This window comes from Sorex fumeus, unplaced genomic scaffold, assembly GCF_029834395.1.
Source record: "Sorex fumeus unplaced genomic scaffold, SorFum_2.1 ptg000226l, whole genome shotgun sequence".
Classification (NCBI taxonomy): Eukaryota; Metazoa; Chordata; class Mammalia; order Eulipotyphla; family Soricidae; genus Sorex; species Sorex fumeus.
In genome coordinates, this window is record NW_026606283.1 from 961,915 (window position 1) to 985,651 (window position 23,737).

Consider the following 23,737-nt stretch of genomic DNA (forward strand, 5'->3'; position numbering starts at 1 on the left):
GGACTTCAAAGCGCGGGCTGCCCGCTAACGAGGAGAGATTTGCATAACGCCCTAATCACGCGCATACTGATTAAGCCTCATTATGGGAACTGCCAGCTGCAATCTTTGTTTCTATTTTATGACAAAAAGGGGAACTTTCCATGCTTCAGTTGCCTTGGCTGTGTCAGTCCCCCCGGCCGGCCGGAGAGACTCAAAACTCCTCCGAGCAACCGAAGTTTCGTATTCAGTCGAAGATGGCCCTGGTGTAACTGAAGTTGTTGGCTGCTTCCCCCCAACCCACTGCCCACCTCCCGCCCCGGCTCCCCTTGGCCCTGTAGTGCGGGTTTCTTAGCCGCGGCACCCACCCCGCTACCTGTCTCTTCTTGCTGTGGACTCTGAGCCTCTAGAAGATTCCACAGCAATGCTGGACTGCAGTGACTGTGTGCTAGGTGGGTACCGGCCCCTTCTTTCTTCGGAGCTTTAATATGGAAATGGGGGGGTGGGGTCGACGTTGCAGAAATGCTTCATCGCGTATGCAGCCGTGGGGGGGGCGGCGAGCAGTTGGGTGGGCTGGGAGGGGGCGGCACCTCCGGAGCACAGGCGCCCTGGACCTGTCCACGGCACAGCCTTCCCTGCCGGAGGCGGCTGCGGGACGGTCAGCCCGAGGGGACGCCAGCCTGGCTCTCTGGCCGGTTTGGTCGCGAGCTTTACAGGGCATTCGAGAGCCCATCTGAATTCGCAGCGAGGCAAAAGATGTACCAAGCTGCCACGTCCACGCTAATAATACCGTTTCGCATCCTTAGTAAGAATACCTTCCATAAACGCCAGAAAGAACGGAAAGGAGGAGGTGGGGCAGTGGTCAGAGGTGTCCCCGCTGGGGCCAACGCAAGGGGTGGTGTGTCCCAGGCTGTGAGACACTCGTGGCAAATTGGGCCGGTCGTGTCAGCCCTTTCTCGCCGTGAAGAATGCACTCACGTTTCCTCAGAAGCAGCCGAAAGGGCTGGACGACCTATTTTTCAAGTTTTCCTTCTGGAGAAGGACGAGCCTGCGGAGGGGCCGAGGACCCAGCCGAGATGCCAGAAACCGCCTTTGGGGCTGAGCTTTCAAATAGTTTGTGGCACTTTGGTTTTGAGACCGAAGGAAGGGGCGCTTGCTTGTTTGGCGGGTGTATGCAAAGCACTGGAAACCTCCTGAACAGCCTCTGGCCACCTGGGGAGGGAGATGAGGTCAGCTGCGGGCAGGCAGGAACTCCTGCCTGTGGAATGCCCCTGCAATGTCATTGTCCCCACAGGAGAAAGGAGCCTGCTCGGCCACACCCCTTCGGGCGCCCCCGCCCCGCCACGCCCCGCCCCGCCCCGCCCCGGTGGTGTCCAGTTTGCTGATGGTTCTAGGAAGGTTTGCGCCTGCCCGCATGCCCCGTGATGGGTGTCTGTGCTATGGATCCGACCCCCCGAGTTCCAGCCCCGCACGACCCCAAGCCTGTCGGATCGGTGGGTGGAGGGAAAGCCCCCCCAAGTATCAGCTGAGAATTTAGGCATATTTCCTCTGGAATTCAGGAGGGGGAAATTTTGAGAAATGTTTTTAGTGTTTTGTTTTAGAATTAGAAACTGGATTCATTTCGGTTAATAGTAAGTAGTGTTTACCGTTAACTGTAGTCAGTGAGTCCAGTTTCGGGACAACAACTTAGTAAAAAATTCTTAGGGGCCAGAGCATGCAGCTGATCCGGGTTCAATCCCCACCATCCCATAAGGCCTCACGAGCACCGCCAGGAGTAATTCCTGGGTGCAGGTCCAGGAGTGAGCCCTGAGCATCGCTGGGTGCGACCCCAAAACAAGACCAAAAAAGGAAAAGAATTCTTTGAAGGGTCACAGAATAGCTGCGGCATCCTCTTTAATTTGTGGAGGAGGAATCTCGGATACGAGTCTTGTACTCTGGGCTCATGGCTTGCTAAGGATCTTGCGCATTTTGTTTCTGCGGTGTGTGGGAAACGACCCTTTTCCCGAAAGGCGGAGGGTTCACTGTTTCCCCCACGTACCTATTAAGGTACGGAAGGTCAGGCCTGAGTGTGCGTCGGCCCACGGCCCTGTGCATCCCCCGTGAGGCCGCGGGGTTGCTGAGTCAGCCGAGATCTGCTTCCTCTCCAGGGAGCACTGTTCATCAGGTGGGCGCCGTGGGTTGGACACCTTTGCTCTTCATCAACAGATCAAAACATTATAGTGGTCGTTTGTGTTCTCTGCCAGGAATCGTAGTTCTGTCTCTCTGACCCGTGGCAGGAAAAGTTCGGGTTAGTTTGCCAGCTGGCTGGTCTCCTGTCTCCTCACGGCTGGGCTCCGTGTGGGTCTGTAGCGAGAGCGGACGGGACGGCTCTTGGTGCAGTGGCAGGCCTTGCTCCCCACAGAGGCGGCGGGCAGCGAGCGTGTTCTGGGGGTTTCTCCTGCCGGCTCAGGGCCGCTGCATCAGGCCGCATGGGGCTCCTCCCGAGGAATGTGGCTTGTAAGCGGGCCTGCCTCTGTCTGCACGTTTGCAGTGGTTGGGGCATGACGGTTCCTTGGGGCCTAGCACCTGCATTGGCTGAGAAGTCTTCGCGTTGAAGCTGGAGTGTAGCAGGAGCACAGAACCAGCAGTGAGCTGTACCCGCGGCCCTTCCCCTGACCCGCAGGCCTGGTGGCTAAGACTCTCCAGGGTCGGGATGGCCTCCTGAGCGTGCTTGAGAACCCCTCCCTCTCAAAAGAGCAAAGAAAATCCTGAGACCATTTCCTTTTACTCATGAGGTGTTTATAAGACTTACCTTTTTTTTTTTGGCCACACCCAGCAGTGCTCAGGACTTACTCCTGGCTCTGTGCTCAGGAATCACCCCTGGCAGTGCTCGGGGGACTGTATGTGAACCCAGGTCAGCGTGTGTAAGGCAAGTGCTCTACCCATTGTACTCTTGCTCTGGCCCTAAGACTCAACAACTTGTTAGAAGAATCTAAAAGTTCTTTTTGTTTTGTTTTGGAACCACACCCTGCTGTGCTCAGGGCTTTTTCCTGCACTCAGGGATCACTCCTGGCGGTGCTTAGGGGAATCATGGGATGCCGGTGATGGAACCGAGGTCTGCCCCACACAAGGCAAACCCCGACCTGCTGTGCTGTCATTCTGGACCTTCTAGAAGTTCTTTGTAAAGAAAGCCATTCGTAGGTGATTTCAGGGTTAAGAGAATCGCAAATCTCCTTTTTTACCTTCCTGGTCTTATTTTTGCAGTGCTGGGGTGATGGGGTACTGGGCGACAAACCCAGGCCTCTTGGATGTGACCCTAAGCATTGTCCTGCTTTCCTGAGCTTCTGCCCAGTTCCTAAAAGCCCGTCTTACCTCTGCTCTGTTGCAGACTCGAGAATGAACAATCCGTCAGAAACCAGTAAAGCGTCGATGGAGAGCGGCGAGGGCAACGCAGGTAAGAGGGGCTTCTCGGGTCAGCTCCCGGCAGGCACCGTGAAGCATCGCTCTGGGACGGACTGCAGAGACCGGGGGGCCTGGCGTCCTGTTTGCGTCCCCTCCGTCTTCTCTCAGCCGGGGGACCGTAGGCCGTGTCCTCTCCGAGACTTCGCGCAGTCTCAGATTTGAATTGCTTCACAGGCGTGGTAACGGGGCAGCCCGGGGTTAGCTCCGCTCTCGCCTTTCAGCTACCCAAGTGAGGGGTCTGTCTCTCCCGGAGAGGGGTCGTGTCAGGAACCTGCCGGGAAATAGGCAGGACAGGGTGATGCTTGCATGCAGCTTTCCCGGAGCGGGACCAGCTGACCATGTAGGCAGCGCTTTCTTCGTGTTCCTGTCCAAAGCCACTTACAGGGCTCCATGAAGTGTAGCCAGAACCTTTCGGAAGCAGAATTTCTCGGCCCGTTTTAATACGGGTGGTACCCACCAGGCTGGGGAGCGTCGCGGAAACTCCCTGAAGACTGGGCGTCGATTCTCCTCCCTTCGCCCCAAATAGAAGGGACTGTTGCTAGGCTTTTGAGGGTTGTTTTCATTTTGTTTTGTCTTCTTGGGCCCCACTCGGCAATGGTCAGGGGTTGCTCCTGGCTCTGCACTCAGGAGTTACTCCTGGCCGGGGCTCAGGCTATATAAGATGCCTGGATCAAACCCGGGTCGGCCGTGTGCAAGGCAAACGCCCTCCCCGCTGTGCTATCGCTCTGGAACCCAGTTTGTTTCTTTGCTTGTTTGGTTTTGGGGCCATACCCAGCAATACTCGGGTTACTCTTGGCTCTGTACTCGGGGCTGACTCCTGGCAGACTCAGGGGTCCGTATGTGGTGCCGGGAATTGAACCTGGGTCGACCGCGCACAAGGCCAGCACCCTCCCCACTGTGCTGTCGCTCTGGTCCTGAAAGCTCGTTTTCACAGTCACAGGAGTCCCGTGGCTGAGCTGTCAGTAGCTGTAACAGCCGCGGCTGCTTCTCAGCCTCGCTCACTCTGGAACGGCCTCTCCCTGCCTGTCCACGCCACCCGGCCTTGGTCAGACTTACCGGCATTCCAGTGCTGGCCCTTCCGTGCCTGAGGACCACCGGGGCCCCTTGGCCATTTCTCCCGTGTCCAGGATCTGACATCTCCCACCCACAGCAGTGTGTTAGTGATGAGAAAACATACTTGTCTTCTTTTGCATACTAATTGACAGTTCAATGGGTGTAAAATTCCCTTTATTTGAGTAATTACTCTCTCTCTCTCTCTCTCAAATGGCTTTTATTTTAAAATGCAACAAATGGGCAGAATGTGTGACTGTAAAGAATATGCTGTTAGCTTCTTGGTTAATGCATGAATAGGATGTCCGCTGGAAAGCGGCCTTCCCGCGACTAAGGCCCCACTCTCTGGGATCGGTGCACTTTTACAGATTACTGTGGTATTAGACATTCCGGGGAAAAAGTCATTTCAATTGGTGGTATTTTAAGGCCATTATGTTATAGGGCCAGAGAGATAGAGGGATCAGACCCTGGTCTTCCGTCCCCCTGACCCTGGTTCAATTCCTGGCACCGCCTAGGACCTCCAGGCCCTGCTGTGGTCAGTTCTGAGCACAGAGCCAGAAATCACGCCTGAGGGGCTGGAGTGAGAGCACAGCGGGTAGGGCGTTTGCTTTGCACACGGCCGACCCAGGTTCGATTCCCAGCATCCCATACGGTCCCCCGAGCACTGAGTGCAGAGCCAGGAGTAACTCCTGAGCATCGCCGGGTGTAACCCAAAAAGCAAAGTAAAGTAAAAAGTAAAGTAAAGGCCCTCCCTTTGATCATCGATTTGCTCGAGCGGGCCCAGTAACGTCTCCATTGGAGACTTTGTTGTTACTGTGTCTGGCATATCGGATACTCTCGGTAGCTTGCCGGGCTCTCCGAGAGGGGCGGAGGAATCGAACTCGGGTCGGCCATGTTGGCTGCGTGCAAGGCAAATGCCCTACCGCTGTGCTATCGCTCCAGCCAAAAAAGCAAAAAAAAAAAAAAAGAATTGTAGAAATCACTCCTGAGCACCCCTGAGCATCGCCCAGACTTCCCCCTCAAATATCATAAACCTATTTAAGGCTGTGTTCATATGTTACTCCTTTGCTGTGTTTTCGTGCCAGAGCGATTTAAGTTGAACAGGGAGATCTGACGTGCACTTTTGAGAAACAGCCCTTCGGTCCCTGCTTCCCAGAGGGGATGATTCCGCCCGCTGGAGAGTGCTGCTCCCCTTCCCCCACCCTCTGAGCAGCAAGAATGTCAGGTGCCCGCGACGGGCACAGAGGGGTGGTCAGGCAAATCAGCTTGGGAACCTCTGCCCTAGACGGCCCCCGGAAATCTGTAGCTGGTGTGTGTTGGTCAGTTGCCCAGTTGGTGCCCGCGCAGTGTGTGCAAGGCCGCCCTTGTGTCCTGGAGGGGCCAGCAAGGCCCACCAAGAGAGCAGACAGACGCACAGACAGCGAACTTGAGATAGGCTTTGAGGGTGCTGGGAGAGGATGGGGGGAGGGGTGCGCTCGTGGCTTCTCGTAGGGGAAACTGAGTCTGCGTCTCGGCTGGGGCAAGGAACCACAGAGTGGAGGGGGTGGAAGGAAGGAAAATAGTTGCTGGAGCCCAGGGGGGAGGTGTGCAGAGCGGAGGGCGGCTTTGGAGACGGGGGCAGAGCACCCCTCTTTCTAAAGCCCAGTGAGGACTGGAAGCCGAGGGAGCGCGCTCGTCACTGTGGGCTGAGGGGTGTTGAGGGAAAGGGCGTTTCTCACCGTGAGCCCGTCCAGGGAGCCCCAGGGAGCCCGGTCCACCTGCTCAGCCTGACGGGGGGGGGGGGGGGGGGGGGTTCTGTGTTGGAGAGGTGTTGGGGGAAGCCGAGAGCAAATGTTCTGCCTCCCTCTGACTCGGGGTCCCCCGGGCCAGTGTGACCCTCCCGGGGGCTGCGTCCAGCCCAACACCAGGAGTGGAGAGGAGGGGAGGTCGTGTTGTTCTGCAGGGAGACTAGGAAGACTTTTTCTTTGTTTGTTTTTGTCCCGCATTGTTTGTTCTGGGAGGTCATGCCCGAGGAGGGCTTGCTCTGCACTCATCCTGGGATGTGCGCAGTGGCATGCAAGATTGGCGCCCGCCTGCTGTCCTGTTGTGGCGGCCTGGGAGTGCCGTGTCTCACTTCCACCCAGTCGCTTCCCTCTGTCCGTCTCTCCAGACGCCCGGACAGACAGAAGCCCCCGCAGTGGTCCAGTTTGTCTGCGTCTGAGTGTCACCTCGCCCTGCGCTTCTCTGTGCAGTGTGGGGCGTAGCCTGGGCTGGTGTCACCCACGGGCTGGGACTCACGTGCAGCGAGCAGGGGCTTCCAGGGACCTTCGAGAATCCCGGGCAGCATGCCCCCCCCCCCCCGCCCCTGCGGCCGGAGTCTGTCTTGTCTATCTTGTCGCTCTCCCAAGCACTCCCTGTTTGTGGGGTGACCAGTTCTGTCTCCTGCTCTGCTTCTGGGGGGCATCCCACTTCTCTTTCCGGAACGGGAGGACTGGCCTCAGTCAGGTCGGCAGGGCCCTTTCCTGTGGGCTCCTGAGGATTAGGGTGGGGGGGTGCAAGTGGCCTTTGTTCTGCTCCCACTGGGCTTTATCGGAATTAAATCTGATCCTCTGTGTTGCGGGCGATTGGGAACGGGAAGAAGTTGTGTAGGGCTTTAGGTGGATTGGTAGGAAACAAACCTTTTCCATGTAAAGCAATACTGGATACACCCTGCAGCCTTGCTCCAGCCTCGCCCAGGGCCGACTCCTTTGAGCCACTTGTCCTTGTCTCCTGCTGAAGAGAAGGGCGACTATTGGGGGGCCTGGGGTTGGGGGTGTGCTGGGCCCCAGCGGTGTGGGGGTGCACCTGGGCATGGGGCCTGTCCAAGCTGGGGATGAGGCTCAGCTGGTGGCACAGCAGCCTGCTGGGGCCTCTGTCGCCTTGAAGGGTGGCCTGGCCTGTTGTCTTGTTTCTGGTCAGAGCGTGTGCTGGAAGCCGTCTTCGGGGCTGTTTCTACCATTCCCGTTGCCTGTATTATTATCATTTTTTAAAATGATTTCTTTTTTGTTTTGTTTTGTTGTTGTGGTTTTCTTTTTGATGAGGGTCACACCTGGCGATGCTCAGGAGTTCCTCCTGGCTCATGCACTCAGGAATTACAACGGGTAGTGCTCGGGGGACCCTATGGGATGCTGGGTATCGAACCTGGGTCGGTTGGGTACAGGGCAAATGCCCTTCCCGCTGTGCTGTCGCTCCAGCCCGCCTGGATTATTTTTAAAGTCCCTCCCAGGCATCAGAGCAGTGGGACAGCAGGTCGCTCCCTGGCCTTGCGTGCGGCCAGCCTGGCTCGCTCCCTGGCACACCATCTGGTCCCGCACGCAGCGGGCCCGAGTGTGGCCGCTGTTCATGGTCCCTAGTTCCGCAAGCAGTTTCCAGCTGCGAAGCAGCCCAGGATGCAGAGGTACCACAGAAAGGGGCACGGGCTTCAATATTCCCCCTGGCAACATGCCCCAGCACACATATGTGTGAACACCCTGCACCCCCAGAGAGCACCTCAGTGCAGAGAGCAGCCCCCAGTACAGGGAGGACCCTGCGGTGGCGACGTGTCCGGCCTACTGGAGCAGAGGTTGCCTGGGATGTGGAAAGTGAAAGAAAGGGAGGGGAGAGTGAGCAGGCTGGGGAGGAAGATGCTAGGGTCGGAGGGGAGGGAGGAGAGCGCGCCGATGGTGGAGGGACGGAAGTGGTCTGCTTGTAGGGGGACACCTGAGTCAGAGGAAGCAGGAAATGATCCGAGGGTTGTAATTCAAGCCAGGAGCTGTGACATCAGGTGCAATCTGAGGATGAGGAGGTGCCTGGGCCTTCTGGGGACTTGGTCTCTCCGAGGAAGGCAGGAGCCTGGTGCCATGTGAGCGGGGAGAGACAGAGAAGGCAGAGTGAAGCCAGGGTGGTGCCCCGTTCCCTTTACCCACAGGAACGTTAGTGCGACTTTCAAGTTGTAGAATTAGATTGGGGCCGGAGCAATAGCACAGCAGGTAGTGCAGCTGACCCGGGTTCGATCCCCGGCATTCCATAGGGTCCCCCAAGCACCGCCAGGAGTAATTCTTGAGTGCAGAGCCAGGAGTGACCCCTGAGCATCGCTGGGTGTGACCCCCCCCCAAAAGAAAGGCAAAAAAAAAGTTTTAGAATTACAACTTTCCGATTATTTTGTTTTTCAAAGTGTCCCTTTGTGTCACATGTTGGAGTTACTGGAACAAGACTGTCACCGCAGCGGGTTCTAAGTCACTTCCCCGCAGCTAGGTGTGCTGTTAACTGGGGTCGCAGCTTCCACCATGGCAGGCTCTGGGTTTGATCTCCAGCATGGCTGCCTGTCACTGACAGGACATGCCATCGGTGACGGTCTGCTGCCATGTCCCCTGGAAGGCTGTCGTGCCTTGCTGGCGCGCATTGTCAAAGGCTCTGAGGAAAGCAGCAGATACTTTGGGGCCAGAGGGACAGCACAGCGAGGCGGGTACTTGCCTTGCATGTCACTGACCCATGTTCAATCCCCGGCACCCCATAGGGTCCCCGAGCACTGCCAGAATGACCCCTGAGTGCAGAGCTAGGAGTAGCCCCTGAGCATCTGGGAACCCCCTTAAGCATCCCACTGCTTCTGGAGAGAGAACTGAGAATAGAGACCACTGTCACGCTCCCGCCTGGCTTCTAGAACTCCAGTGTGCTCGCCAACTTTCACTTTTTCACTTTGCCTTGTCTGCTGGCGAGTCAAAATCTGTGACTGTTGAAAATTTTTACTGACTAGACTTGACTGAAGCTGTAGTGCGTGATACGGTTTGTCATACACAGCGGCGGTGTGGAGTCTCTGGGGGTCAGAAATCCACCTTCCGCGAGAGAGTCTCATGGGGCAGGAGAACCGGTCACCTTGAGTTCTGGTCTTAGAGCAGTGCTGCCGTGTCTTAGATGTTTTCGGGTGTCTCTTCAGGGAGGGACCGGATGCCATGCCCGACACCCGCTCCGTGCCCAGTTTCTGCAGCGGGGTCTCTGTGCCTGGTGTTCCTGGTGCGACACGAAATCACGTTGTCGCTCTTTATACCTGGGTAATCATATAAGAATCAAATATGCTCAGAAGCAGAAACAGTCGCCTCGCTGCCAGGAGGAGATGATTGTGTGACTTCAGGCGTAACCGTGGGTTTATCAGAAGCTGTTTTTTCCTGCAGCGTTAAAAAACATTCATCCGAAAGAGAAATTTGGAATTGTGAAAGCGGGCAATTCCGCTGGTCAAGAAGTTAATGATCGGGAAGCAGGGGAATAATTCCCGGATCCAGTTTTCAAGTTGGCCATTCTCGGAAAGAGAGAGAATAAGATGGCTTGGACCTAGTGAGAGGGCGCAGAGGCTAAGGCCACCCGGCACCGATCCAGCACTGGCAAGGCCTGTGGGCAGTGCCAGGGATAGAGGGACTGAGCTTGGCTCAGCCTCCTGTTTGCTCCCGTCACTCCCACTTTGATCCTCTCAGCAGCGTCCGGGGTCGGAGCAATGGTCCAGCAGGGCGGGCACTCACCTAGCACACGACTGGTTTGGTCCCAGCATCCCATATGGTCCCCTGAACCCGCCAGCAGTGATTCCTGAGAACCGAGCCAGGAGTCAGCCTTGAGCACTGTTGGGCGTGGTCCAAAAGGAAGTTTGTTTGTTTGCTTTTAGAATGAACCTGTCTCAGCCCACCCTGAGAAAGAATGGGAGAAAAAGACAGGAAAGAATGTGCAGAGAGGGGCTGGAGAGATAGCACAGCTGGTAGGGCGTTTGCCTTGCACGTAGCCGACCCGGGTTCGAGTCTCAGCATCCCTGAGTGCAGAGCCAGGAGTCATCCCTGTGCATTGCCGGGTATGACCCAAAAAGCAAAATAAATAAATAAAAATAAAAAAGAATGCGGAGAGATATTCGGTTGTGAAATTGCTCTGAATTCACGGGCCAATGCGTGGCAGAACTAGTCATTCGACCACTGACTCAGTCTTATTTATCGTGTGTTTATTATTTTAAAATAAAATGTTTTTCTTTTGGGATTTGCTCTATTTTGACAGAGATACCCGGAACTTTGTGTTTTTGGACTATTATAAATGTACTGTTAAAAAATTCCATTTGAAAGCAGATCGTGTGTGTGTGCTGCAACCTTTTTAAACTCGCTCATTCTAATAGATCAGTGGATTCCTTGGGCAGTGCTCCCAGCATACTCACGAGAGCGCTTACTTGGTCCAGCTCCTGTGGCTTTTCTCGCTTTGCTGGCTGAACTTTTCAAAGCTGGTGCCCTTTGCTTGTTCTAAATCGATGTGCGCTTTTAATCAAGTAAAGGATGCTCCGTTTCTACACTTACTGTTCTTTCTGTAGCTTGCATTGAACACGAAAGGTTTCCCTGTGTTCTTTAAGAGGCTCTCTGAGTCCCCCGCCTCTGATGCTTGCGGTGAATCCCATTAATTGATGACTTGGGGGAGGTAGGCTGGGGCTCTGTGCTCAGGAGTGACCCCTGCTGGGTCACCAGATGTGGTGCTGGGATTCCACGATGGCCACAAGCAGGCCAAGTGCAGTCTTCACACACGGGGGCTGGATTTTTAAAGCCCCAAACCAGCCCTCAGTTGGCAGTGTAAACACAGCTTCCGGAATATTTGATTTTGCTAGGTTGTGCGCCGTTGCTTGGGGTGTGCCACATAGTCGGTGGTTAATGCTGCCTTGTATTCCTTGAACCTCTTCCAGGCTTATGGTGTCTCCTACAGTGAGTCCTTCGAACGTGTTTCCTAACCCTCCCCTCTCCTGAGTATTTGGGAAAGACTGGAATTATGTATTCCTTAGAGTTTTGGAAGCAGAGTCAAATGGTCTCCATCTCTTATTTCCTCCTGGGGAAGACTTTTGCCTGCCAGTCCAGTTCCTTCAGATGCTCTTGGCCCTGGACCAGTCCCTCCTTCCTAGAGTCGGGCCGCCTGTACGTTTTAACTGTTGGTATGAATTTGACTTAGTCTCTAGAACTTCTTTCTTGTAATACACCATTTGTTTTCACAATGCTTGCCATTATCTTGAGATTCGACTTTATGCTTCTCTTTCCTGTTCTTATTCCGTCTCCCGGGAGTTTGGGCTCCACCTGCTTCTTTTGAAACAGCCACGCTCTTGGTGTTCAGTCTCCCCGTCCCGTCCATGGTCTTTGGCGTCGTCTTTCTCGTCGCGTCCTCACCTCTCTCTCTGGGTCGGCTCGCCATCACTTGGCGCACCCCGGGCGCGTTCTCCTGCCCACAGTTCTCCGGGGACCTTCTCCACTGCTCTTCTCCTGCCTGCTCCCTCTCGCCGCAGCCTCGTCCATTTTCTCTGTATTTTCTCTGTGTCTGCTTCTCACGCTCCGCTTTTCCGCCCTCCGCTGCCAGGAGGGACGGGACAAGGTCCAGGGGCCGTCTCGCCTCGAACATTCCACTCCAAGATCTTTTCATCTTTCTCCTCACTCGTGAACAAATGAATGGAGGTTCCGTGCTGTGCCCTCTGGGCTGGAGAAGGTCTCAGCACTGACAGTTGTTTCCTGGGCGGGAAGCTGATGGGGAAGGGGGCGCGGTAGTGGGGGGGCGGGCAGTGTGCTGGTGTATCTTTTCTTGTGACTCACACCCCTGACCTCCTGTCTCAGCCCCAGCACCTTACTTCACTCCCCACCCCTGTGTCTTTGCCCCGGACCCCCAGTTGGCCTGGACTGCTGACTCCTAGCCAGCCTCGAGTCGCATGCACTTAGGCCTTATGGGCACCAGAAACCAGCCCCTCCCGCAGGGGTGGGCAGCATGCACTCGAGGGGGAGGCTTGGCTGTGGAAGGTCCGCGGGCCCCCCAGAGAAGTGTTGCTTCTGGAGACTTCCTAACCACACGCGTGTTCTGCTTTCCAAACTCTCCTCTCCCTTAGCTCCGGCGCTTACTCTGTGTGTCGTGAGCGGTTTCCCGCAGAGGATACGGAACAGCTGATGACGGGCAGTGTATAGCCACACACTGGACGTGGCTTGTGGAAGTGACCGTGACCCCTGTGACTTTCATTTCACTCTAGCTTCTCATGACTTGACACAAGCAGCACATTTAAGTGGGGGGAAAAATTTTCACTAAGTGACGTCTAGGTCGTTCTGTAAGTTTCCTGTTTATGGGAAGCTTGAGGGAGAAATTAGACAGGACAGACCTCAAGTTGCGATTTCCAGGAGGTGAGAGATTCGCCCACTCCTTTCCTGATGACCCCAGGGAGATCTTTGGTTCTTGCCGAACAGGATGATTGCTTGACCAGCAGGAGAGAGCCTTCTGGAAACGCTGTGGGGTGGGGGTGGGGGACAGCTTCAGAGAGTCCCTCAGGCACCTGTGCTCAGCACCAAATGTCTGGGAGTCCCAGGAGCCAGCAAGTGGACAGGCCCTTGCTGTCCATCCCATAGAGGCGTCTCCCCTCAGCTTGTTCTCTTGTAACAGCAGCTTCTAGCTGGCAGGGCAGGACCTCAGGTGTGATGTCCAGCGCTGCGTGCTTCCTGCTGGGGGCTGCTGGGTTGGTCTCCCAGCGGCCCCCGCAGAAGTCAATCCAGATGAATTTGAACGTGCCTGGTACACTCCGAAGCTCGTGCTTCTCTCAGAGTCTGTGCTCTGGGCCCCGGAAAGGCGTGGCCTGCTGTCTCGCCAGGGACTGCTTTCGATTTCTTAGGGATCGACCTGCCTCCCGTGCCCCGCTGGCCAGGTCAGCAGTGAAGGGCTCCTCTCCCTGCAGGCCCTGCCCGCCTTCTCAGCACCAGCGTCCCACTGTGCTCCGTGATTCCTGGTCCTCTTTCGTCTGTGGCGTGTCTTCTGGTGTTGGTCCTGTGGTCTCCGTGAGGGACCGGGGATGTTTTTTTTTAGGGGGGAGGTCACACCTGGCGATGCATAGGAGTTATTCCTGGCTCATGCACTCAGGAATTACTCCTGGTGGTGCTTGGGGGACCTTATGGGATGCTGGGAATCGAACCCAGGTCAGCCGCATGCGAGGCAAATGCCCTAGCCGCTGTGCTGTCACTCCAGCCTGGGACCAGGGATCTTTTGACTTTTCCTGTGGAGTCCCTTGTCCTTGGAGAGCCTTAGAAAGTGTGTCAAGCACAGATGCCTGCTTGCTTCCAGCCCCATAATGACTGTCTTCCTTCCAGGCACGCAGACCAACGGTCTGGACTTCCAGAAGCAGCCCGTGCCCGTCGGGGGCGCCATCTCGACAGCGCAGGCACAGGCCTTCCTGGGGCATCTCCATCAGGTAGGCTGCTCGGGCCAGCCAGGGCTCAAGGGGGGATAGTAGGGCAGGGAGCTCTCAGGCCCCCGGGCCATTGGGATGGTCATCGTGCGTTTCTGCAGTTCTCGTGGTTAGGGGCTGTTGCCCAGACCTGTGGCTAATCCGCGGGGCCCTCGGGACAGTCACCGAGATGCTGCAGCTGTTGTGGCTTCAGGGCCCGACAAGGCTGCCCTGAGCTCTTAGTCCTCCTGGGACCGTTTCCGGAAGGACCCAGAGCCGGCGCCTGTGGGTGGGCCTTTCGTTTATCGGGGAGAGCCCTGCTTCGGTCAGTCGGGCCAGGGACGCGCAGGTGAAGGACGGGTGCCTAGTCTCAACCCCAAAACCAAAAAGGAAAAATTTGCCTCTACCCTTTTGGTGTGTGAATTTTCGCCTAAGTCTAAACATCTCTACACACTCTGACTATTTTATTTATTTATTTTGCTCTAACTATTTTAGCCGGGAGTTAGAACTTTAGTTGTAAAATTCTGACTGTGTAGGCGTGTGTGTGTGTGTGTGTGTGTGTGTGTGTGTGCGTGTGTGTGTGTGCGCGGAGGGTTATATATGTGTATGGTGGGGTGTGTGTAGGTGTATGAACATGCATGCATGTAGGTATGTGTCTAGGTATGTGAAGGGATATATGAGTGTGAAGGGGTATGTATAGGTTTGTGTAGGTGTGTGTGTGTAGGTTTGTGTGTGCTTGCGTACATGGTGTAGGTGTGTATGTAGTTGTGTGCATCCGTGTGTGTGTGTGTGTGTGTGTGTGTGTGTGTGTGTGTGTGATCCTGGAGTATATGGGAAATTCTTGACGTTGGAATAAGTTGCAAAGTCTAATCGTTTATCATGATAAAGGTAAGCTAAGGGGCTGCTTCTCCCTTGTTCATGTTGCTGGTTTAGGGACTTCCCCTGGGGCTCAAGTTCCTGCCTACAGGGTGAGTGTGGGCAGGAGTGGGCGATAGGGCCTCCAGGTGCTCCATGGAATGTCCTGGAGTCGTGCCTCAACCTGGAGTGGCCTATCTGTGCCACTGACTTGGCGTGGGGAACTGCTGCAGAGGAGAAACGTTTCGCGGGCAGTTCTGGGGGCCGGTGCATGAGGGTTTTGCTGTTTTGGTTTTTTTGTTGTTCGTTTGTGTGTTTGGGGCTACATCCAGCAGTGCTCAGAGCTGACTCCCAGCGCTGAGCTCAGGGCTGACTCCCAGCTCTGTGCTCAGGGTTGATTCCTGACAAGGCTCAGGGCTGACTCCTGGCTCTGAGCTCAGGCCTGACTCCCGACTCCATCCCCTATAACCCTTGACGAGAAACCTCCGTCTGAACTGGCTGGCATCCACGTCAGAGAGGCTTGGGGGAGATATGTGGGTGTCTGTCTGTTAGATTCGAGTCTCCCCAATTCTCTGCTCACAGGTTCAGCTCGCTGGGACGAGTTTACAGGCAGCCGCTCAGTCTTTAAATGTACAGGTAAGCTGGGCCCGGGCTGTGCGCAGGCATACTGTGACATGCTTCTTTTTCTGAACCTCAATAGAACATGCAGTTATCTTACAGTAGAAAAATACTTGGAAATGTTACTTAGAGATTCAAAATACGATCATTGTCGTGGTTGTATTAGGCCGCTATGAATGACCAGAGTTGAACAGGAAAGAATTTGCTTTCAGACTTTGATTTGTAATTTCAGTAACAATGTTTCTGAGTTACCCAGCTCAGGCATCTGGGCATTTAACCGCTGCCCAAAGTGGAAGGAGACCTCAGATGCCACTTTGTCCCTGCACCTTTTTCATTTGTTGTTTTTCGTGACTTAGAGAAACAGCCTAGAGCAAGAGAAGGACTGGGGGACAGAGGTGCTTGGTCATCGAGTGGTCACTGAGTGGTCATTCTGCCACTAGGCAGCCATGTGACCATTCGCAAGTCACCCCTCATCTCCTAGGGCTTTCTTTTTCTTACCTGAATTTCAGTGGGCGCTTTTAGAAGATTGTGCCGGAACGTGCACGCTGAAAGGGCCCGAATCGGGCGCCTCTGCCTCTCCCGACCCCGTGACAGGCCCACGGGGTCTTACTCCCCAGTGTCCCAGCCAGGACCGGGGGCCGAAACGCCCCGAAAGCCGGTGGGATCTGGACCTTGTCCACCACCCCGGGAACCCAGAGAGCCAAGAAAGGGATGCTGTGACCTTCCCGTCGGGGGAGGCGGGCAGCGGGAGATGGCACGGGTTGCCATGGGAGCTCTCACCCCTCCGAGGGATGTTGGCAAACAGGCCCTCTCTTCAGCGCCTTGTGTTTACAGTCCTGCTCTGTAATTATCTCTCGGTGACTGGCAGAATTAATCAGAGCCTTGATGTTAATTAGCCTTGCTGCAGTCCCCAAACAGGTGGTGGGAAATATGCAAATCGATGCAGAATTTTAATGCTCTGCATAACCAGTTTTAATTACCGTGAAATCTCCTCCCGGAGCCCCGTGCCGGAGCACCGGTGGCCTGGCGGGAGGGACCGGATGCACTTTCCAAACTCCCTGGTCAGGGTGGGGGGGCGGGCGGGGAAAGTACCGTTCCCCGAGAGTCAGACCATGGGCTGGAGGGGGTCAGTGGAACATCCCCGTTTCTTCCTCCATTTCCAGTGCTGGGGGCTGGTTTAAAAAAAAATTCCATCTGTTTATCGAGGATCGGGTTCGTTTTTCGTCTAAGAAATTTTAAGTGCAGGGGCTGCAGCACAGCGGGGAGGCTGTTTGCCTTGCACACTGCCAACCCGGGTTCGATTCCCAGCCTCCCATAGGGTCCCCCGAGCACTGCCAGGAGTAATTCCTGAGTGCAGAGCCAGGAGGAACCCCTGAGCATCACCAGGTGGGACCCAAAAAGCAAAAAAGAAAAAAAAAGAAAAAGAGAAAGGAATTTTTTCAGCATTGCTGACCTCCGACCACAAAGGTCCAGACACCTCTTAGGAAAACGGGGAGACTCCCAGGGCTTGTAAGGAAGCAAAAGTGAGAAGCAGGAGCCCCAGGACTAAGCCGGCTGGAAATGATTCTCCAAAGTTAGGGGGGGTGTGTGTGTAAACCAACTTCTTGCAATCCTGTGTCCCCCCCCCCCCCGCCCTGCTGCAGCCTAAGTCGAATGAAGAGCCGGGGGACGCCCAGCAGCCGAGCCAGCCCTCCCAGCAGCCCTCCGTGCAGGCGGCCATCCCCCAGCCCCAGCTCATGCTGGCTGGGGGACAGATAACCGGGGTGAGTGCTCGCGGGCGTGCGGCGGCTCCCCTGCTCCTTGGGAACGTGCCTCGCTGTGAACGGCTCTGGGAAACCAGCCCATGCCGGGCCAGTGCCGGTGCCCGCTCGAGGATGCGGCCACTGTGCCCGTTTCAGGCTCGGCCACAAGTTTGCCCCGGGAGTCGGGTACCATGGGGCTTCGGTCAGCGGCGCCCTGGTCCTCGGGGCGTGTCGCAGTGGGGAAATGCCGTTGGCGCCCAGGGAATTTCCAGTGTGGACAAGTTTTTTTTCTGAAATTGCCTACCGGAAATTCTATTTGGGCTTTTCGGGTCACCCCTGGCAGTGCTCAGGTCCAGGTGTGGGGCAAGTAGGTGGGCCACACCGGCTCCTTACCCTCTGCCCCCTCTCCCTCCAGCAGCGGGTTTGTTTGTCAGTCTTTGTGACTGCGTTACTCCCATGTTTCAGGCGGACGCTCACAGAATCCAAGTTCAGATCAAGTTTGAGTGTTCTGTGTCTCTGCTTGGTGCGCACCTCCTTGAACCACACACACAGTGTGTTTCTTCTTCCTTTTCGTGACGTATGTGTTAACTGTGCCTCTAGGGGGCAACGTGGCTCTGGAGAGAGAAGACAGCAAGGAGGGCTGTTGCCTTGCATGAGGCCAGACCCTAGTTCGGTCCCCCACCCTCCATATGCTCCCTGGAGCACTGCCAGGAGTGGTTCCTGAGCACTGCGGGGTGTAGCCCACAAAACAAATTAGCATCAAAAAAGAGTGCAGGGGGCTGGAGCAATAGCACAGCAGGCAGGGCGTTTGCCTTGCATGTGGCCGACCCGGGTTCAATTCCCAGCATCCCATATGGTCCCCTGAGCACCACCAGGGGTAATTCCTGAGCACAGCGCCAGAGTAACCCCTGTGCGTCGCCAGGTGTTACCCAAAAAGAAAAAAAAAAAGAGTGCAGGATTCCAGCTGTAGGCTGACATGCTTCTGTGTCCCGTTAAAAACGTGTGATGAGCGGGCGTGCCTGTCCAGCAGGGGGTGCGGTTTGGGGGTGACTTGGGGCCTTGATTCCCTCTGCACGCAGAGCTGGCCCCTTGTTGAAGTGCGCCTGACGTGACTCAAGCCCTCCGTGCCCTGTCAGCGGCCAGCCAGCACTGACAGTCTTAACTCAGACGTGTCTGGGATTCGTGGCCCCTGGGATGTGCATCCACAGTGGCCCTCGGGGTCCTTCCTGCCCTCCTCTCTGCACAGACACGCTTAAGGCGTGAGCCTGGCCGGAAGCAGACAGCGTGTGCTCACGGGTCCCGCCCCCAGGCTGGTGGCAGTGAGTGGCCGCAGTGGGTGTCGGCGGCTGGGAGCAGCTGGGCCCTTGGCAGGCCTGTCCGAGGCAGCCCCGGCGCTCACCCGCCATCCCGTTGGGCCCGTCGGCGGCGACTCTTCTGCTTACTGGTTAATGACCTTCGTGCCTGCGCCCATGGGGCTCATGTCTGTGGCGAGGCCACCGTTTCAGTCCGCTGCCCGCGCGCTCCAACCGTCTGTCCGTCTGTCCCGTTCTGTGCAGCTGACGCTGACACCCGCGCAGCAGCAGCTCCTGCTCCAGCAGGCCCAGGCCCAGGCCCAGCTGCTGGCCGCTGCCGTCCAGCAGCACTCGGCCAGCCAGCAGCATGGCGCCGCCGGCGCCACCATCTCGGCCTCCGCCGCCACGCCCATGACGCAGATCCCCCTCTCGCAGCCCATCCAGATCGCACAGGTGAGTGGCGCCGCCCGCCGTCTCGCCAGCGGCCGGCCGTGCGTCCTGTCCTTGGCTCACGCCAGAGGCAGGGGTGCCTTGGCCCTCCCGGGCCGCCTGCGTGAGTGGCTGTGCAGAACTTGGTCCCCTGCTCTGTCCGGCCAGGGAGCCTCAGGAGAAGAGAGGGGGCTTGCGAGTCCCACCTCAGACAGTCACTTCATCTCGAGATGCAGAAACGCCTTCCCGGCTGGGACAGGGACAGGTGCCCGGTGGGTCAGGCCGAGCCCTGTGGTGCCGCGTCTTCTCCAGATTGTGTTCTCGCCGGGGCCCTGTTCTGCATCCCTCCAAAAGCGTTGTGTTGGCACCTAACACGCGAGACCAAGAGTGATTTGTTCTAATAAGACGGTTGACCATGAAGGCTCTTGAAAACATCCTGCAACATGAGGCCGATTCTGTTGCTGTGTGGTGGGGGTCGGATTTTTTCACAGGGGTTCGTGGAACTTATGACGGTGCCTTCTTGGCGGAATTGGATTGGATGGTGCCAGTTTTCATAAATCATTAGGCGTCTTCTGATAGACTGACACAAACTCAGATACAGCCATCTCTGCTTTCAGTCCACACGCTGTTTTCCTCATTTGATCTTTAAGACCTGTGTAAACGTGTGTGTACACAGCCGACACCGTTTGTCCTGAGGGACTTTAAATCATGGCAGGAAACTAGGCTGCATGTATGTCAACACAGCACGGTGTCCCCCGTGAGGGTTTACACACAAACACGGGGACACACACACATACATACGGACACACACCTGGACATACACGCACACGTTCACACACATATACATCAACACACGTACATACACATACACATGCATGTACACATGAACATGTACATCCATACATATGCACACACACATATGGACACACGCGCACGCGGTGTTCGTGTGCCAGGACAGCCCCTGGGAAGGAGGCCGGAGTGTAAGCTTCGGGCTCCTCTTTACCAGGTGGGATGGGACCCGTTGCCCGGGGCTGCATGTGATGTGGTCCGTGCTCCCCAAATCAGTGCTCCCCGTTTCCTTCTGCCCTTCCAGGACCTGCAACAGCTGCAGCAGCTACAGCAGCAGAACCTGAACCTGCAGCAGTTCGTGCTGGTGCACCCGACGGCCAGCCTGCAGCCGGCGCAGTTCATCATCTCCCAGACGCCCCAGGGCCAGCAGGGTGAGCCGGGAGGGAAGGGGGGAAGGAAGGGGGTTCGCTCCACTGCACCCGCCCGTCCCGCGGGCACCCGTGAGTGGCCGCAGGGAGGAACCGAGTTGGGCTGCTGGGGTTGGTGTTTCCCCGGGACGCCCTCAGAGTGGGCCGAGCACTGCAGCACATGCTCCCATGAACACTGGTCTTCCCTGAGTGTCTGGGGACGGGGGTAGGAGTTGCCTGTCCTGTGCGTCCCAGAGGAGCAGTCCAAGGCCCCCTGGTGTTGGGTGCTGCCTGATTTCTGTGCCCGTCAGGATGGGGGTCTGTCTGTCTATAAGGCCATCTCAGCACGGGTGGGGTGGGGTGGGGGGGTCTGTAAGGGCGTCTCACAACACAGGCAGTTGCCCCCATGCCAGCGCTGAGTTCTTCCGCTTTCTGTCGCTGCGTATTCTAGAACTCTTTCCTGGATCTGCCTCTTAAAGAATTGCTGCTTTGCTTTCTTTTTTTGTTTTTTTGGGTTTGGGGCCCCACCGGCAATGCTCAGAGGTTCCTCCTGGCTCTGAGCTCAGGGATCACTCCTGGCGGTCCTCGGGAGATGGCACCGGATGCCCGGGATCCGATGTACCGTACAAGGCGCCTTCCTCACTCACTGTCACTCCGGCCCCGCTATCTTTCTTAAACTAGATAGTTGTCTGGCACTGGGGGAAGGCTCTGGGCCCGGACGTTGGAGTCAATCTGCAGTGCCAAGAGGACTTCTCCCCTTTATTCTGGTCCCTCACGGAGGCTAAGCTCGGCCGGCCAAGAGGCTGTCGGGGTCACAGTGGGGACATCTGTTTCACTGCTGACCCTCCAGTCCCTTGATCCGCCGCATCTGACGGAGTTGAATGTCGGGCGATAAAGCCCTGAGGAGTCTGAGATTAGGCCCTGGCGGGGCAGCTGGGAATTCTCTCTAACGTGTCCACTGCAACCCGTTGTGTCTGAGGGCCGGTGAGACCCTGGCGGAGCAGCTGGAAATTCTCGCTAACGTGTCTGCCGTGGCCCGTTGTGTCTTCCAGGTCTCCTGCAAGCGCAGAATCTTCTAACGCAACTACCTCAGCAAAGCCAAGCCAACCTCCTGCAGTCCCAGCCGAGCATCACCCTCACCTCCCAGGTCCGCCTCCCGGGGCTGTGGTTGGTTAGGGCGCAGCCCAGAGCCCCCCTCGACTCGGGTGGCTTACGGAGCTCACGGCGCAGCCGCGCAGTGGGCGTAGCTGCAGCGAACAGCGTTCCCATGTCCTGAGACGCTCCTCCAGAACCATGTGCCATGGAGACAGGCTCTTGCTACTGCCCTCCCGTCCCCCGCAGAGTTGGCGGCGGGAATCACCACTTGAACTCGAGACGAGGGTCCCCGTGAAAACCCTCTGCCTGCCTTAGAAACGCCTCGCCACCATCTCCCGACCTGGAGGTGCTGTGGCCTCCCCACCCCACCCCCAGGGCCTCCACTTTCCCCATCTGCGACTCTACAGGGGTGAAGTGGTCGATCCTGACTCATCCCCCGGCCCCCTCTGACCCTTTTGTCTCTAGTTAGCACTTAATATGACACGTGCCCAGGCATCTGCTGGCCACAAAGAGGCTTCCGTCTAAGGCTCCACTGTCTGCTGAGAGGCCCCCAGCACTGTAAGGGCTGAGCACTGCCCCGAGAGCAGCAGCAGGGCAGGACTGTCCACTGGGTGCTCCAGATGGTCCAGTGGGGCATCAGAACTCCAGCACTGGCTTTGCGCCTGAGCCCCTCAGTGGCGTGTCCACTGCCACAGACAGACAGGGACTAGAGCGATAATAGCTCGGCGGGGAGGACGGTTGCCTGGCACGTGGCCCACCCGGGTTTGATCCCCGGCATGCCAGAGGGTCTCCCATGCCAGGAGTAACCCCTGAGCACGGCTGGGTGTGACCCAGACGTCACCAACAAAGACAAAAAGAATCAGCTGCCATGGAGATGGGAAGAGATAAAATCTGCCTGCGGGAGGCCAGGGTCAGTCCCCAGGACCACCTGGGTCCTCCCAAGAAAAGTTTGTCTTCGAGAGAGCAGGAAACTTCTGGAAGTGAGGTGTGTTTTAGGGCAGCCTCCCTCCCAGTGAGGGGTCTATTCCTCAGGGTTCCCCAACCATCAGACTCACTGTGATGTTGAGTCTGGCAGCCACAGTCCCAGAACGCATGTCGTGTGCTTTGGTATCGGAGACAAGACGGTGAGCAGAGCAGTTGCCCTAGGATGGGGAAGGGGACAAGTGGGGCATTATGATATCTTTGGGCGTTTCTGCAGTCAGAAGCAGAAACACCCTCGATCAGGCCCTCTGGGTCCTAACGGCATAGGCATAGTCTGTGGCACGCGCCCCTGGTGACGGAGGGTTTGAAACTGTCCCCTGTCGGCCACAGTGCCCAGATCCCGCCTCTGCTCTCCTCACCGACTCGTGCCTTCCGCAGCCATGAATCCTCCAGAGCTGAGCTGAGCGTTCCTTGATGCGGTGCTCACACAAGCTTGCCATCATCCTAATTCTGTGCCTGTGTGTGTGTGTGTCTGTGGTTCTGTTCCCGCGCCAGCAGCCAGCAACCCCTACACGCACTATAGCAGCAACCCCAATCCAGACGCTTCCACAGAGCCAGTCGACACCAAAGCGTATTGATACCCCCAGCCTGGAGGAGCCCAGTGACCTGGAGGAGCTGGAGCAGTTTGCCAAGACCTTCAAACAGAGACGGATCAAGCTCGGATTCACTCAGGTAAGACAGAGCCACCGCCACAGAGCCTGGCGGTCTCCTCCACCGCATTCCCAGGGCTCTCTGGTGTGGGTTCGAGTTTCCTAGTCCCGGGTGGCGTTATCAAGTGAGACTCTGGCACAGGGACCCTGTTGCTGATCTGTGGTGTACCGTTAGACGGAAGCTGTTGGATTTCTCCAGGGACAGACCTCTGAGATTAGTCATCCCAGGGAGTGGTAGGGCTTAGTTTTGCTTTATAGTAGTTGAGATGGTCACATAGTGTTCAGGGATGATACTGAGGTACAAAGGGACCGCCCCCCCCACCAAAATGTCTTTGACTGTCCCCGTGCCCCCTCCACCTGTCCCCTACCCAGGGGAGAACTGGAACAGTTATTTGGAGGGTTGATGCAACTGCACGGACCCTTATTACCTCAGTCTTCGCTACGTGGGTGTGTGTCTGTGAGGGCTCAGCAGGGCGTCACACAGGCTGAGAGGGGAAAGAGGCGTTGAAAAACGGGCTTTGGAGGAGGGGAGGGCAGACGGGGCGCACACCCAAGCTGAAACTAGTCAAGTAAGAGCCTGTCGCTGATGAAAAATCCAAGCTGATTTTTTGAAACGGCACCTAGCAGAGGGCTTTGAAAGTGGAATTTAATGGCCTAACAGGCGTCAAGTACAGAGAATTTTGGTTCCAAGACCCCCACTCACTGGGTCTGTGACTGCCCTGTCACAGGTAATACTTTGAGAGCTGGGAAACGTCTCTGTAAGGGGATCTAACATCATTAGGTGAACAGAATTCTGAGGCGTACGTTACACTGGATGTGTTTATGAAATCAGGAAAAGCGTGATGTTTTCTTTGAAGAAAGTATCATTATTACTTGAAATTCAAACCACTGCGTAAATACTTTCCTGACTATTTTCTGTGGTGAGACCTATGTCATACCACGGCCAGGACACTGTGTGCGTGCAGGTGTGTATGAGTGTGTGTATGCATGAGTGTGTGTATGCATGAGTGGTGAATGAGTATGTGTGTGCAGGTGTATGTGTGTGTATGAATGTGTGTAAGTATATGCATGAGTACATGTGTGTATGTGTGCATGAGTTTGTACATGCATGTGTGTATATGTGCATGTGTATAGTGTATGTATGCTTGTGAGAGTATACGTGTGTGAATGAGTACATACACGAGTGTATGAGTGTATATGCGTGTGTACGCATGTGTGAGTGTACATA

General features: G+C 56.2%; 2 protein-coding genes across 2 annotated transcripts in view; one reads left to right on the top strand and one right to left on the bottom strand.

Moving 5' to 3' along the window:
* ILDR2 (immunoglobulin like domain containing receptor 2) overlaps positions 1–23,737 on the bottom strand; it is a 211,067-nt gene that overhangs the window by 164,251 nt on the left and 23,079 nt on the right. The window lies entirely within an intron of this gene.
* POU2F1 (POU class 2 homeobox 1) overlaps positions 1–23,737 on the top strand; it is a 79,257-nt gene that overhangs the window by 47,362 nt on the left and 8,158 nt on the right. Inside the window, exons 2-9 of the mRNA XM_056108599.1 lie at positions 3,344–3,409; positions 13,575–13,675; positions 15,089–15,142; positions 16,768–16,887; positions 18,423–18,611; positions 19,681–19,807; positions 20,836–20,930; positions 22,358–22,531. Of these exons, the coding sequence (XP_055964574.1) occupies positions 3,344–3,409; positions 13,575–13,675; positions 15,089–15,142; positions 16,768–16,887; positions 18,423–18,611; positions 19,681–19,807; positions 20,836–20,930; positions 22,358–22,531 (926 nt within the window). The remainder of the gene's footprint in view (positions 1–3,343; positions 3,410–13,574; positions 13,676–15,088; positions 15,143–16,767; positions 16,888–18,422; positions 18,612–19,680; positions 19,808–20,835; positions 20,931–22,357; positions 22,532–23,737) is intronic.